Source organism: Narcine bancroftii, chromosome 1 (genome assembly GCF_036971445.1).
Source record: "Narcine bancroftii isolate sNarBan1 chromosome 1, sNarBan1.hap1, whole genome shotgun sequence".
Taxonomy (NCBI): Eukaryota; Metazoa; Chordata; class Chondrichthyes; order Torpediniformes; family Narcinidae; genus Narcine; species Narcine bancroftii.
In genome coordinates, this window is record NC_091469.1 from 33,226,828 (window position 1) to 33,243,839 (window position 17,012).

Below are 17,012 nucleotides of genomic sequence, written 5' to 3' on the forward strand. Positions count from 1 at the left end.
GCCTATTCAAGTCTTGGGTTGTGATAGTTTTTTTTTTAAATGGTTGAGTTATTTGGATGTACCTTGGGTTCTCCTGTTTTTATTAAGATGTTAATGCTTGGGTTTTTTTTTCAAATCTACCTTATTTTTCTCTGTTCAGAACAAGGTTTTTCCACTCCTAAATATAGACCACGTTGGCCTAAAAATTTGAAGGCCTCTTTCAGGCACAGAAAAATAAACTATCGCCTAAGCACGCAGTATGTTTGGAGGTGAGATTAGCTGTAGCTGCTTTGTGCATGTGTTGTGGTGTTATATTATTATAGCCACTCCTTCTGAACTTTCTGATCTCTTGCCTGATATTTAATCACTGCTATTTAAAAAAAAGCTTCCATCTTTGTTTGATTTAACTCGAGAATAATCCTCTACACAACCTTAAAGCCTTCCCTCCCTCCTCCCTTCTGTTTTGTTCAGTTTACGGTTTGATGTTTGACTGTGGTGACCATTACTCAATTGTATACTAAAGTGTGTTTATTAATTCGATGACTTCCCATTCCTGTTACAGCTTTAATTTTCCAGCTATTTTCAGTTTGTTGAATTCAAACCAATTGAATCAAGTTGTGCTTGGTGACAAAGGGTAGATGCTGTAACCAAATTGATTTTTCTGTAAATTGCAGCCTAAAATAGACCGTCTGAGGATCTCTAATTGATTCCAAGCATGCTATTTTGCATGAGGAGAGATTAAACAGAGTACATCTATACCTTCATCACAAAGAAGTGACCTCATTTAAATGTACAAATTTCATTTAGGAGATTGGCAGGCTAGTTTTAGATTTCATATTTCTCTTGGCTGGATTGTCAAAATAAGCAGTTGACCATTCTGAATGGAGGTGAGAAGACATTTGGTCACCCAGAGAATAATGAATCTTTGTAATACTCCACGCTTAGAATATTATGAATGCTCAGTCAGAGTATATTCAAAACCAATCTAATAATCTTTGGACAATGAGGGGATAATGGATATGATATAAGTGCTTCTATATATATTTTTTTTAAAAAGCAGTTGTGGTTTGACTGTATGGCAGAATAGAAACAAGGGACCAAATTAGTTACTCCTGCTTCAATCCCTGTGTTTCTTCTGAGATTTCAAGGTTCTCACCATACTAAACATAGTGAGTACAATACATAAGGATTAGATGTTTGGTCTCGTACTCATCAGGTTTATTGAATGTGAGTTAAACTCACAGAAGAGTAATTTGTGGGTATAGTGTAATAGCACAATGGCATAGTTTGTAAAAGATGTTTTAAAGTCGGCAGTTAGGAATTTTGTAATGAGTAAGTAAAATTTAAGTTACTTATGGAATCGCTGTTGAATGCTTCGTGGTTTTGACATGATGAATCAAGGATCCTGAGATTAAGCTTCCTCTGTATTACAATTTGGATAGTACAAAGTGCTCGCATTCATTTCAGTAGTTGTGGCTGAAATATAAATCACTTTTAGTGTTTCAAGAAAGTTATTGCAGGCAAAAATATGTTAACATCTTCCTCCTTTAGAACGCTGCATTTTTGGCACTTTTTACTTTGTATTGTAATTGCTTTCATGTACACCCACATCATATTGAATTTGTGTGACGTGGGATAGAAATCTTACTTTGGTCAGGCATAATTTTCAAAATAACATTGAATCTTAATGCAGTTTTGGGCAGTGTTACAAAGTCTCAAGGTTTCCAGTGTGCGATTTTTGTTAATTTTTAATTACAATACCGTAGAACCTGACTCTGGCCATTGAAACCCGTGCCGCCCAATTAAATCACCAACCCTGTATACTTTTGGAGGGTTGGAGGAAACCAACACAGGTCATGGGGAGAACGTAGAAACTCCTAGATAGCAGCAGTTGTGAACCCAGGTTGCTTACGCTGTAATAACATTGTGTTAACTGTGCCATCCAGATGAAGTACATTGGCAAGCTGGAAATCTGAAGTCACTCTTTGTGGCTAGTATCCAACCGAAGAAGACATTCCATTATTATTTCAATAATAATCCTTTTGTTTGTGTTGGATAGGGTTCTTGGCCATTAAGCATTTTAAAAGTTCACTGAATTTAACATATCAAAATGTGAATATTCTGCCTGTTTTCTGCTTTGCTTTTCATAATGTTGCATTGATAATGTTTGAATGCAAACTGCTTTCTTTCACAGCTGTGGCAGTAGCTCAGTTGCTATAAATATCAAACAATGCCACCCAGGTAGGGATATTGCAGTTGAATCAAAGCACTGTTTTGTTGTAGATCTATTCTATAATTCCAGTTGTGGAGGAGAGAGAAAGGATTTTAATTTTAGAAGTGAAGGAAGGGCACAAAACTATTTGGGGATCATTTTTTTTGTTAATTTGTTCTAGATTGACGCCAATTGTTAATGCCTTCAATGCAGTGTCCCTCCATTTGTTTTCCAATAAACCTTGGGGATAAATATGCAAATTAATTAGGGGTACATAAATAACAGACAAACAACGTAGTCACAAGTGGATGTGAAATGTTGATTTATAGATTTTAATGTGATTTTTGATGGGTTTACAATTTGTTTTTTTTTAAATATTCTCTTCTACATCTCCCAATGCAATAAAGCTGGACTGAATAAACTGAATTGGCAAGTTTACTTTGTGTTGTGCTTTAAGCACAATTGTTGCTTGATTTGATTTGACGATTGGACATGAATATTTTAGAAATAAAATCATGATTATCCTTGTCATCATTCTCCATTATTGATATTGCTTTGACATTCCATTTTTCCTGTCTTTTTGTTTTGCACTAGTAAACCTATACCATTCTTCCATCGTTGTGTCCCAATGGATAGTGGCTGCAAAATCAATTTTAAGGCCCTGACTACCTTCGTCAGTTACAATAGTGTCTTGCAGAGAGTGATTACTGGAGTAATGACCAGCAAAGAAATAATAGTGGGACTTTGCTTAATGTCTCTAGGTAATGATTCTTGAATCTATACATTTTCTTAAAAGGTTAATCATTATTAAAGTAGGTGCTGTAATGTTATTACATAATATAATTTGAGCATGTGCTTTGGTTCTACTTAACAAATTATTTTGCCATGGGTTATGCACAACCTTTTTTTTCTTAACAAACATAAAAAAAATAGAAATTTTGAGTTGCCACTGAAATCTGATACATGCATTCTTTCTTTAGATCTTCAATTCAAAAACCACTTCCTTTGGTTTTTATTGTTCAGTGCAACCGATTATCTATTCCTTGTTCCGCTTCATTTGGAATCTGCAAATATTTTGATATGCTGTAGAAAAGTCTATTCCAGACCTGTTTGACTAATAGATGTAGAGTATGATTTGCACATGGATTGTTTAGAACTTCAGTAAGAATTGAGGATAAGTTTGTTACTTTTGAGGCTGGATTTCCATTTATTTAAAAGGCACAATGGTTTTTATGTTGCCGCTATGCATTATTAGTTAGTGTCAGAGAAAGATAGGGTAGAGATCCCAAAGTTTTGAGAAACAATCTTTGCTTATACTTAGCGTGCCTTTCATAACTTCATTGTCTCACGTTGATCAACACTCTAAAAACTTGAACAGATCATGATGGAGATATTACAGACAAGTGTAACTTCCAAATCGTATGAGAAGGGGCATACAATCTGTTTTAATTTTGATTAAGGCCATAGCATTATAGAAAGTTCTCCTTCATTCGTTTTTTGGCCAATGCCAGTTTTATTTGCCTTTGTCTGAAACTGAGTATTGTATTACATCACTTTGGATGAATGGTTGAAATAAAAGCATGTTCATTTATAATATTGCAGAAGCAAATTAAACCAAGGAATTATGGATTGAGAGTAAAGATTTTGTTGTAAGATGAAAGTAGAGCTCCTCATACTATTTCAGTTCAGCTGTACTTTGTGGTCTTCCCTTGCTCCTGTATTTGCACATCTCCTCCAGTCTATGCACCCTTTATGACAGTGTCCTACTTGTGCTTCACGTATATCACAATGTTTATTAGTTTTATATTTTTTCCATTCTTAAAGAAATTAGTTTTTCCAGAGCCAAACACATCAAGGATCAAACTTCATTAATTTACGTAACAAATGTTTAACTTTTACCTGAGTTCTCTGCAGTCCTTTACTCCCCCAACTATTCCATGAAATAATTATAAACATCACAACCCAGCTTGCAGCCAGGAAGCAGAATAAAATATTCAAATAGCACCAAAGATCAAATTTCGCTGATCTATTTTCCATCCATCCATCCCATTGGTAGATTCTATCAGTCTCTTGCTGTTCCTGGATTTGGAATATGAGGATGGTAGCTACTACATGGATGTAGTTGGTTTGATAATTATGGTGCCTGGGAGATCAGGGTTTGGAAACACTGTTTGACAAGAGTCCAGGAAAAGCTATGGTGCTGGAGCTTGCTCTCAGTCTTCTAACCAAAGGCTAGAGAGATGGAAATGACAATATCCTCAAGATGTTGAAAAACTGTAGAGGTCCAGAGTGACTTGCAGTTTGGAATTATTAGAGCTGTGCATAAAATGGAAAATATGTTATCTGAAAATGTTTTTGTGTAATACTGTGTATCTTGACTGAAATAAGGTGTACTTTAAGTTTACTAATTAGATAGCACTATACATTTCATGGTGCAATTTGACTAAGGGATCATAGGTCTGCACCCTGAAGATTTTTTGATATCTAAACTATAGTGTTGCTTGGTTTCACTGTTCTCCACCCACACAGTTACTCCCAATCCACACCACTATTTCTTGCTGGAAGCTTTGCTATTTCTTAGTATTTCACTCACTTTTACATGCCTATACCTAGGGAATCTTTCTCAAGGAGGCTGGAAGCTCAGTCTTCCAAATTGGTGACGTTTTTACGAGCAGCATGGATAGCATGCAAAACTAAGTTATTCACTATCTTGTGACAATAAACAACAAATAACTAAATGATACACTGACTCTGATTTCAGATGGTGGCTGCCCTGCAGCAATGACCTTTTCAGGTACTGAAGCTGAGATCCTAGTTTCGTCAAATCTGTCATTGAATAGGTTATTCAGTATGACTTAAAATTAATTTTAGTGTTTTTGTTTTGAAAGAGCAATACTTAAAACAAAACATTTTAAGCTGGCCAATGTGGATCAGATAGAGGTTTCCTTGTCCTGCCATTTGTTTCCAGTAATTTCAGTGGTGCCATGTCATTAGACTCCTGATGCAGGGAAGGCATTCAGACTGGCATTTCTCTGGACTTAAATTAATGTTGGATGTCATAAGCTATTACTCCATTAAATGCTTAGATCTAAGATTTAAGCATTTTTCTCTTGTAAGTGAGATAAAGGGGTTCCCCCATCTTGCATTTGGCTTGCATATCCAAATTCCTGTTGTAACTTGTTTGGCTCAAATCAAAACTAGTGCTGAAAATCTAGAGTTGTAAATGGAGGAATATAGTAGCTTACCTTAGATAACAATCAGATGAGCTAATTAAATCTAAAATTGTACCCCTTTGCACGTTATTTTCTGCAGCTCTGATTTGTAAGTGCAAAGATAGTTTCAAACAAATTGAATACTAAACTTAACTGCTTAGAAATCTCATTTGAATTTGCATACAAATATTTTACTGTTTTTGGTCCTTTGGTCCACTTCTTTAAACTGTGCATGCATTTGTTTGTGTGTGTCTGATCAAGATCACATTGGTGTCAGAAGCTCTGAGAATCTCAATCTGGGCAGATCTGTGGGGATTGAAAGTTGGCTTGTAATCATGCATAGAGAAATATTATATTGAGCTGGTTGACATAAATGGTACTTTTGCAAGCTGCAGAAAGTCAGGGATTATGTTAGAGGTAATACCAGTTTTGAATACAGATTTATGTAGAATAGGACAGATCTTCTGAAGCCATAGCAGCAGCTTTTAGAAGGTTGACATTACAAGTATCTTGAGTTCCACAGTTCTGATTCACAATCCTGGTGTACTAGGCTGTGGATGTAGAACTCTCCATGGAGCTCACTTTCCCAGCTTGTATTTCCTTCCCCCTCATTCATCTATCTTAGCAGCGATGACCTGAGATTGAAGACTCCTCCTAGAATGAAGAGAATACCATGTCCTTGCATATTTGAATGGTATAATCTCCAGCAAATGCCTGGGAGTTTTGTAGTAAACCATGAAAGTCTGCAGGCACCATGGTTAAAGTAAAATCACAGTGCTGGAGGAACTCAGCAGGTCAATCAGTATACTTTGTATAGCAAAGATAGAGATACACAACTAATGTTTTGGACTTGAACCCTTCATCTGAGAAATTTGTACTGGAGAATTGGGACCCCTGACATCTGACTGAAGCAATACAACTTGCTTAGTGAAAGTGTTTAACGTTAATCACAGGAAGATGTCTTAAAACGAGTGTTGCAAACATTTGGTTTAAAATAATCTTGAGATGGCTTAAAATGTGTGTATAGTCAAAAAAATTCTCAGGCATCTGATGTCCATTTGTCAAAGTATTCTCTGAAATCATTCATAGTAAGAACTTAAATTAAACTACCCATCAAGATTGCATTTTCCATCTGAGGATACTTTTCACTTTCCCTTTCATTTTTCGAGCTGCTTGTGGTTGTATTGAACATCTGTACTTATTCTTTTAAAAATATTTCTATTAATATTTTATAATTTCAAAAAAAGTTGAATTGTACAATTATGAAATGTGCTACAAGATCAAGTTACAAAAATGATCATAAGTAAAATTTCAATCATAATATTAATTAGAACAAAACAAAGGAAATAAATTTCAAAACCCCTTCCCTTAAACAAGGTTGAAGATTAATGTTCACATATCAAAGTGGCACAATCCTCGAGTGGGACAACACAATGCCAAAATTCCACATTAACACTCATCTGAATTCTGTAAAAAAAAACACCTGGGATGACATCAGCATCTTAAGCTGAATGCTGAACATGTAATATTTTTAGCACAGGATATTTTCATTGTGAAAGTACTGGCGAATGTCATCATAAAAAATGTAGAATATCTGCACTTTAAATGATTAGTGTCTCCCACTTTGATTTGCAGTTAACATTGTTTAAAAAAAAATCGAAATTTTGGTGCCTGCAATGGTTGGTTTTAGCACTTGGGGAAACAAAGAAATAGAAAGATAGTATCAGATTAACAGAGTTGAAGAATAACAGAGGCAATGGAAGACCTTTTTTTTAAAAAAAGGACAAGTTTGTGGTTGAGTTTTCCTACAAGTATTTTGTCAGTTAAGTGCATTTGAATATAATTAGAGATCTCTGATCAATAATTTATCCCTAAATTTATCCCTGAAATATTGTGTACAGACTCAAATTTATAAAACTCAACAACTTTAACTTCCAATTCCTGTTTCATTATTCTAATTGAGATAAGCAATGTGATGCCAGAAGAAATAAGATGAGGAATGACCAAGAACAAAGGTTGCATCTGCCAGAAGGCAATAAATTCATCTTGCATTTGACGGGACTAAATTAAACCTCAGGTCCCAGGAGGAAATGTGCCAGGATATTTATTAACTTGCAAACCTATTCTTCTCCTTTGTTTAAAAAAATTGTTCTTCAATTGTTCATGAATTGATTACATGAGTGCTTAGCTAATCAAATTCTTTATAATCTGTTTGTCAGTGTTGCAGTTGATAGTTCAAGTGTTTGCATTCATGTTTTTCAGTTTTGTCGATTTTGTTAATGGTTATAATCAGATACATCTCCAAAGTGCTAGTTTGGATCCTTGCAATTCTCACAATCATTGGTTCAATTGGTAAGTTGATTTTAGTTTGTAAATAAAAATAGATTTTAAATCTGTTCTGAATATTTAATTTCTGTAATCTTAAATTTTAACCATTTTAAGGGAACATTTAGATTCGTGGTACTTTACATTTCCTGCAAAATAAAAACTAACATGGAAGTTTAAAATAAAAGCAAGCTACAATCTCTTACTGTTGTGACATCAGGTTATGCCACAATTCTACTACCTTGATATACTGCAAGACTTTTCAACGTTGCATGTAGTTCATTAGATTTTATTTCTGCTTCATCTCAGCAATGTATTTCTTGGCCCATGCTGGCTAAATATTGTACCACATTAATATCAGTCAAAGATGTGGCTATATTGTAGTGTTGACACCAAGCTTTACCACGACACCATCCATTCAACTCCTCCTTTGCATTCTTGTTTTAAAGCATGTTGAGCTGCAGTGTCTTCCCATGAAAGATGAGGACAAGCAGAGCATCATTCTTGGCTTCCATGGGAAACATTTCTGTGTTTTAAGATCCTCCTTCACTCAGTCAGTTTTCTCAGATTAAAGCAGACTGCCCAAAATATCTGCTTGTCATTTGATTTTTGTGCAAAGCTTGGAGCTCGATACCTTCATTCACAGAAACTCTACCTAAACCGGTAACTTAAGCCATATCAACACCCGACTCAACGATTCCAATATCTTCTTGGTCAACTCTTCATTCTTAACATCATCAATTTAAACTAATGTAAAGTGCAGGGATTGCAATTCAATTCAAATCCATTTAAATTTGTGCAATACTCCTGGATTATCACGAAGTTCTTGTGCGTGTTTTGAAATTCCTCCATTTTCCTGTTTTCATCTTTTTAATTTTGGAACTTCGAAGTGAAGTTGTTGATCTTATTAATGCTAGCGATCTCTCCACCCCACCTCATGTTTTCAGGTGGTACAGCTGTCCTATGGTGGTTGTATGCTGATCATAAAAAGTCACTCGAACTTGACCCAAGTCCAGATGATGTGACAGCAGATAATGTCAAAGCCTTATTGGTGTCTGCCATCATTGCGACAGTAATCACAGTGAGTTTCCTCATTTAAAATCAGTTGTTAATGGTTTAGAAGTATGAGAATGACTTCAGAATTAAAGGGCTTAATTTTTACATATTAAAATAAAATGTACAAATACAGCACTATAACAGGCCATTTTGGCCCATCGCTCACTCACTCACTCACTCACTCACTCACTCACTCACTCACTCACTCACTCACTCACTCACAACTTGCAATAATAAATCTCATAACTATTTAATAAGAAACTTCTTTATGCACAGAGTGCTAAGAATATGGTACTTGTGATAATCTGTAGTAGTTATTTCAGATGCTTTGAATCCACAGAAGCACATAAGAAAGATATATGGACATGGGCTTGTATGAAGTGAAAAGCCTATTCATTTGTTTTGCCAAAGTGATTTTTTTTGGGGGCAGACTGTGTAGCCTGAAACTAATATTACCTGCAACTATAGATGCAACGAAGCCAGAGAAAACTTTGCCTCACAAAACAGTTTTTCTTTTACTTCTCTATTTGTTATTATCGTTATAAATTCTCATCCAGAAAAGTGCATTCTGGCAGCAGTAAATGAAGTACCACCTTTCAGGATCAGAGCTGATCTTGACGTCAGTGAAAAGAATTTTCCAATTTTTGGTTCTTTTTCTCATTAATTAAATGATGTGGTACTGGCACATTGTTGCCATGAGTTGGATGATGTTCACTGTTGTATCGAACTTATGATATCCAGGTTAGGAATGCACTATGAAGGCAGAGGCCTGGAGATGGTTGATGGATTTGAAAGGCTGAATCTACCTTCACTCCTCCCATCAATGCCCAAAGTGACTCCAGCAGTAATACTCTTCAATCTGAAATGATGCTGATTTTATTATGGGTGGTCAGGCAAAGATTTAAGAGGTAAAGAGGAAAGAAGAAATTTTATTTTGTACTTTAGTTATGCTTTTATGTTAATTTTATTTGTTTTTGGTTATATAACTCAATAAAAGCAACAAAATCTATAAAGCAACTTTAATATCGGGCAAAGCCTTGGATGCTAACAGGACATTATTGAGGTGGGATTTCCTTGAGGAAAATCCTGGAGCCCACTGACTTTCCAGGCCAAGTCATCAGATTCCAAGGTGCGGATTAGATTGTATGGCCATATCTGCCTATAAGTATAGGAATGGGTGTTCTGGAGGCACCAGAGCTGATTTGACGTGATCTAGCATAATGCCTCTTCAATTTGGAAATCTTTCCATCTGAGATATTAAAGGGTAGAATCATGTGCAAATTTCAAGGGTGGGGAGAGCATGACTGTGAGGAGCACGTCAATAATATTAAATGCATGCTGGGAGTATAGGAAGAGTTGTGAAAGGAGGGCCACGATTATTGACATGGATATATTTGTGTGGGATACAAAAATTGGATAGGAATGTCCAGGGAATTGGTATAATTAAGTCTGAAGCAGAAAAAGTGGAAGGGCTCAACAGATCAGGCAATAACTCTGGAGGCTTGTGTTGAAAGCCGCATCAGACTGACTGAAGGGTCAAATAACCCCTCTATTTCCACAGATGCTACCTGGTCTGCGAGTTTCTCCTGCAAGTTTTTTTGCATCAGATTACAGCATCTGCAGCCACTTGTTGAATCTAGGTGATCCAGCATCTGTGGATAATCCATTCCATAGGTGGAAAGAAATTGCCTTGAAAATTTCTTGAAATGTGGTTCCATGCAAAATCAGATTTCAGATTTATTGTCAGAGTACATACATGACATCACATACAACCCTGAGATACTTTTTCTGCAGGTGCGCAAGAATTATGACTAATTGGTAGTGCAAAAAAAAACTTTACACAGTGTAAACATGTTAACAAAGAACTGCAAACAGACAATGAATACTCTGTGCAACACAGAATAAAAAAAGAATATCAATAAAGTGCACAAGTAAGAGTCCTTAAATGAGTCTCTGATTGAGTTTGCTATTGAGGAGTCTGATGGTGGAGGAGTAGCAGCTGTTCCTGAACCTGGTAGTGTGAGTCTTGTGACATCTATACCTCTTTCCTGATGGCAGCGACGAGAACAGAGCTAGATGGTGAGGGTCTTTGATGATTGCTGCTGCTCTCCAACGGCAACATTCTCTGTAGATGTACTCAATAGTGGGTAGGGTTTTGCTTGTGATGTCCTGGGCTGTATCCACAATCTTTTGCAGGGTTTTATGCTCAGGGCTATTGGTGTCCCCATACCAAAACGTGATGCAGCCATTCAGCACGCTTTCTACCACACCTCTGTAAAAATGTGCCAGGCTTTCTGGTGACGTACTAAATCTCCACAAACTCCTGAGGAATTAGAGGTGCCATCATGCTTTCTTCACAATGCCATTGGTGTGTTGGGTCTAGGAAAGATTATCTGAGATAGTAACTCCCAAGAACCAGAATTTGCTCACCCTTTCCACCTTTGATCACTTGTTATGAATTCCTGCAATGTCCTATTTGCTTGAGGGAAGATATCAAAAAGCAAATAGAGTTTATGGCAGTTCTGAGCTCAACTAAGTTGGGTGGCTTCCATGTTTTGACAAACTTGATCTTTAATATTGCCAAAGGAGCGGCATGGATATCGTAGCAGTTAGCGCAATGCTGTGACAACACCAGTGACCTGTTTCAAATCTGGCACTCTAAGGAGTTTGAATGTTCCCAGTGTTTGCTTAGGTTTCCTCCAGGTGCTCCATTGTTTCCCTACACTCCAATGTGCCAGGTGATCTAGGTTAATTGGGTGGCACAGGCTTGTGAGCCAAAAGAGCCTTTTACCATGCTGTACCTAAATTTAATTAAAAAATCAAATCTATTGGTTGGCATCGAGTCTGTGGTGCGGATAGCAGGGTCCAGTTTGTTGTTATCTCACTTTCCATGACCTCAATGATAATGTATAAATAAATGGATAAGTCGGTGGAAGTGGTCAAACTTTTTTTTTACTAGGGATTAGGAGCTGCTATTTAAGAATTTTTTTTTTGCTGCATCACTGTGACTCTGTGAAGTGTTCAAGTTAAGATTTATTGTCAGAGTGCATACATGATATCCCTGAGATTCTTTTTCTTGCAGGTGAGGCAGAATTACCACTTATTGGTAGTACAAAAAAAACTGTACACAATGTACACACTGTAAAAAAAATGTAAACAAACTTTAATGGCTGCCATTTTTTTTCTTTATCATAGTAGATATGACTTTACACAAACTCAGTTGCCTTGTGTGCAATGGGCTTCGGCATCAGTGAAATACCCAACCTTTATCAACTTTATCATCAAACAATCAACCTTCAAAAAACAACAAATGAAATGAAAACCATTGATTTTTGGTGTAGTAGAAAGTCACTTTAGTTTTTGCCAAATGATTAACATAATTTCCTGTTCTGGTGTATCTCTGACTTGCCATCAATGGATGGGCAGAAGATTGGGCTTTAATGCCTTCTACTTCAAATCTTTGGAGACTTGAATTAGTCAAATGGATTGAACATTGGCTGAAAGGGAGAGGCCAGAAAGGGCGAGGCCAGAGAGTGGTAGTGGAAAATTGTCTGTCAGGTTGGAGGCCGGTGACCAGTGGTGTGCCTCAGGGATCTGTATTGGGCCCATTGTTGTTCGTTATATACATTAATGATCTAGATGATGGGGTGGTGAATTGGATTAGTAAATATGCAGACGATACTAAGATAGGCGGAATAGTGGATAATGAAGAAGGTTTTCAAGGATTGCAGAGGGATTTGGGCTGCTTAGAAAAGTGGGCTGAAAAATGGCAGATGGAATTTAATGCTGATAAGTGTGAGGTGCTTCATTTTGGTAAGAAGAATCAGAACAGGACATACGTCGTAAATGGGAGAGCATTGATGAATACAGAAGAGCAGAAGGATTTAGGAGTAACGGTACATCGTTCCCTGAAGGTAGAAACTCATGTGAATAGGGTGGTGAAGAAGGCTTTTAGTATGTTGGCCTTTATCAATCATTGCATGGAATATAGGAGTTGGGAAGTGATGTTGAGATTGTATAAGGCGTTGAAGCGGCCTAATTTAGAGTTCTGTGTGCAGTTCTGGTCGCCTAATTATAGGAAGGATATAAACAGAGTGGAGAGAGTGCAGAGAAGATTTACCAGAATGTTACCTGGGTTTAAGCATCTAGAGTACAGGGAGAGATTGGGCAGATTAGGTCTTTATTCTTTGGAGCGTAGAAGGTTGAGAGGGGATTAGATAGAGGTATTTAAGATTATGAAAGGGATAGACAGAGTGGATGTGGATAGACTATTTCTGTTAAGAGTAGGAGAGATTGAAACAAGAGGACATAAGTTAAGAGTTAAGGGGCAGAGGTTTAGAGGTAACATGAGGGGGAACTTCTTTACTCAGAGAGTGGTAGCGGTGTGGAATGAGCTTCCGGGAGAAATAGTGGCGGCAGAGTCAATTTTATTATTTAAGAAAAAGCTGGACAGGTATATGGATGAGAAGAAGGTGGAGGGTTATGGTCATTGAGCAGGTAGGTGGGACTAGAGAGGAATGTTTGGTTCAGTGCGGACTAGAAGGGCCTAATGGCCTGTTTCCGTGCTGTAATTGTTATGTTATGTTATGAATTATAGTATGGTCCCAAGTCAGTACAGTTTTCCTCCTCTCGGAGTCTGTTTGTAATGAGTGTAAAATGTTGGACAATCTAAATAATACTGCAGGGTAATTTTAGGGCACCATTGACTTGCATCTCAAGGTATTACTATTACTTTACTGTTACTCATGCTATTAAAAGCATGATGAAAGGAAACTAATGTACAATTATTATTTTGCAGGTCATTTTACTGTTGTTAATGCTAATAATGAGGAAGCGTGTGGCCCTTACTATTGCCTTGTTCCATGTGGCAGGAAAAGTGTTCACTTACATTCCATTTCTCATCTTTCAATCACTCTGGACCTTCCTTGCCTTGGCATTTTTCTGGATCTATTGGATTGCAGTGCTCCTGTTATTGGCCACAGCAGGTAGGGAGTGCTTGTTCAGAATTTATTTCTGCAATCTCAATTTGACAGATTGTGGTTTGTTATTTTCTCATAATTTCTTCCTATTCCTATCTGGAACTCCTGAGAACCTTTGTACAGATTAAACATATTCAAAATGCTTTCGAATTTACACCTTATGAGAAGTGAAGAGATTTATGTTTGGGGGGGGGGGGATGTTTTTAAAAATTATGGTCAAGAGCATATTATGGATAGAAGTCGCACTTTTTTTTAAACATTGGGACAGTAAGTGTCCCAAAGAATGAAATTTGTGTACCAAAAAAAGTTTGCGCAGTTAAGAGTACATACATATAAACATGCATTTTCATCAGTTTTTCATCCTTTGAGTTAATTAACTTCAAATTGCAGTATCATGCTGTATTTTCCACATAGCTCTGGAGAGAAAAAAAATCAGAGATTAAAGCCTGATCCTTTTGGGTGGTTAATGACTGTTTTATAATTTAATGCACAAATTGGGAATTGGTTATCCTAATGCTTGACCTGTTTGCAAGGCTCTAATATATGCCAATTTCAAGCCATAAATAGCGAATAAACATGCAGCACAATAAAAGATTACTAGACAAAATGGTATAAAGCACAAGAAAGAATCTCATCCTCAAAGCACAAAACTAAGAACATACTGTTTGAAGCCATGATGATCAAAACTGAATTTTCCTCCTCTCTTGATGATGCAGTTTAGATGATTAAATAACTTTTTGATCAAATTGATATTGCATTAATTTGCTGGATACTAGTTTTCTGTCCTCTATGTAAAACTTAAAATATTGTTTTCCATTACCTATCCAAATAGACTTAAATAATTATTTTTAAAGTAAGTATTTATTTCCTGATATGTGGATGGAATGTTAATAAAGGTCGAGAACCCCTTATCCAAATTTCCGAGATCTGAAATGCTCCAAAAATGTTTGAGCGCCGACATGAAGCCACAAGTGGGTGCCAGCTTGTTACCAACCATTGTCACTGCCAGACCTATGTGCATTACTCACTGTTTTTTGCCATCCAGCAAAATTTCTAGTATTTGTGCTGCATTTATCATCTTTTGTAAGCAGAGATCTAATTTTTTTTAATGGTAAGTACAAAACATTATTCACATTATTAAACACATTATTCCAAAATTGGAAATACTTCTGGTCTCGTGCATTTCAGATAAGGGGTAGTTGACCTGTACTATTATTTCAATTGTTCTTTAAATACTTGTGAACAGTGAGAATTCAAGGAGCACATTTGGTTTTTTGGTCATGTTTGAACAATGGCTTTAGAACAAAAATGAAAATGCCTTCATATTGTTTGGCAAATGCTGTACCCATTTTGTTTAACAAAAAAAAATCACTTGCTATATTTATGCCATTTGCTTTTCATCTTTTTCATTATAATTCCTATATCTGATGATTTTTAATTTATGCATGCACTTGGCACTAATTTATATTTTGTTTGGCCTATAGTATATTTGATTCATTTTTAAAATAAACAACAGCCCTTGAAACCACAGTTTGTTTCTTTTGGCCCCCCCCACCACCACTCCCCGACCACACCACCCCCCCCCCCCGCCACTACCCCACCATCTCTTCCATTATAGGTTATCCTCAAAAAAAAGACCAAGGCTATGTAGAGTTTAAAGTATCCGGTCCTCTCCAGTATACTTGGATTTATCATCTAGTTGGTCTCATTTGGATCAGCGAGTTCATACTTGCCTGTCAACAGATGGCTATAGCTGGAGCTGTCGTAACTTACTATTTTACCCGGTAAGAAATTAATGGGAATTTAAAACATTTAATGGTTATATTTGACCATAAATGTTACTTTGAGTTTTCAAGAAATAACTGTTTACCACCTTGTTGTTTCCCCATTTTAGAAAAAAAAATCACTTGCAGATTCCTGAGCATTTATGCACCATTAGGTTTTCACGAAACTTGTCGATCAGACTCCTAAGATTTAACAGCAAAATGTAATGTAGGTGGTACAGCAACCAATAACTATATAGCAAGCTCCCATCAATAACCTGAGATACAAGTAATCATTTAATCAATGGCTATGCTATAATTTGAGGGCTTTATTGTAGATAGAACACAAGAGAGAGCTTCTCTGTTCCTCTTTGTGTTGTACCTAGGAAACTTTGCATCCACCAGAGATGACATATAGAACTCAGTTGTTTAATTTATCATGTGAAAAATGCCACCAACCATTTTTCCCCCAAGTATGCACCCAGAGTGGAATATCTATCCTCCTCATTGTGACAAAATTTTTCCTCTTGGGGGGAGTCAAGTGATGTGGAGGATGTAGGACGTGGAATCCTAAAACTCCCAGGAAAATAGAAGAAAATTATCATTTAATTGAAGTAAGCAGAGATTAAAATATGAAGGAATAATATAAGAATTTACTCTTTAAAATGCCTTCGAAGAAAAGAATTATTATTGTTGGAGCAGATAAAGGTGTTGTTCCTGAATATGAAGAGAGGTCTTTGATGCAGAGAAGTCTCGGATCTGGAGCGATGATCAAGGCCCGTCAGAGAGTTGAGTTGCTGGGAACAGCAGCAAGTGTGACCAGCCTGTCAGTTGCGGAAAATAGCGTCAGGCCAAGGAAAACAGATTATTTAATCAAGGCCAGAGTATCAGATTCAAGTGAGATGATTGATTTCAGTGGTGAATTAACAAGTATTGTGGAACAAGGACAGACAAGGTTTGCTTCAGTTTATGAAGATGTTAAATGTAAATCATAGGTTAAAGAGAACTCTGATGGTGGATTGCAACAGAGGGTGTGGGAAATGTGGGATTAGATCAAAATGATGTGGAAAGAAATAAAATAGTTAAGATCTGAGGTTAAGGATATGAATGAAAAATATAAGCAGTTATCAACGAATATGATGCAAGTACAAGAACAAAAGGGTGAGGAAAATCAGGATATTATGAAGGTTTATCGAAAGGTTAAAAGTGTAAAGGAGAAGCTGAAAAAATTGGAGTCTGAAGTTGAAGAAATTGTTGAGAGGAAGATAAATTCAGAAAACAATTGAAAAGATGGAAAATTTTAGTAGGAGAAACTAACATTAAGATTGCTGGCTTGGAGGAAGGAGAAGAAAAGCATGACATGATTCAGTTTCTCTAAGGATGGATACCTAAGTTTCTGGGGGTGAATCAATTTGAAGGTCAAATGAGAAAACTCGCTCCATAGTAATTAAGTGTTCTAAATATCGAGACAAGGAAAAGATTAGCA

At 36.5% G+C, this 17,012-nt stretch overlaps 1 protein-coding gene across 1 annotated transcript in view; it reads left to right on the top strand.

Moving 5' to 3' along the window:
* The window catches only part of LOC138757011 (choline transporter-like protein 1), an 81,879-nt gene that overhangs the window by 42,740 nt on the left and 22,127 nt on the right, over positions 1–17,012 (top strand). Inside the window, exons 6-10 of the mRNA XM_069923593.1 lie at positions 2,786–2,952; positions 7,666–7,755; positions 8,676–8,809; positions 13,583–13,769; positions 15,382–15,547. Of these exons, the coding sequence (XP_069779694.1) occupies positions 2,786–2,952; positions 7,666–7,755; positions 8,676–8,809; positions 13,583–13,769; positions 15,382–15,547 (744 nt within the window). The remainder of the gene's footprint in view (positions 1–2,785; positions 2,953–7,665; positions 7,756–8,675; positions 8,810–13,582; positions 13,770–15,381; positions 15,548–17,012) is intronic.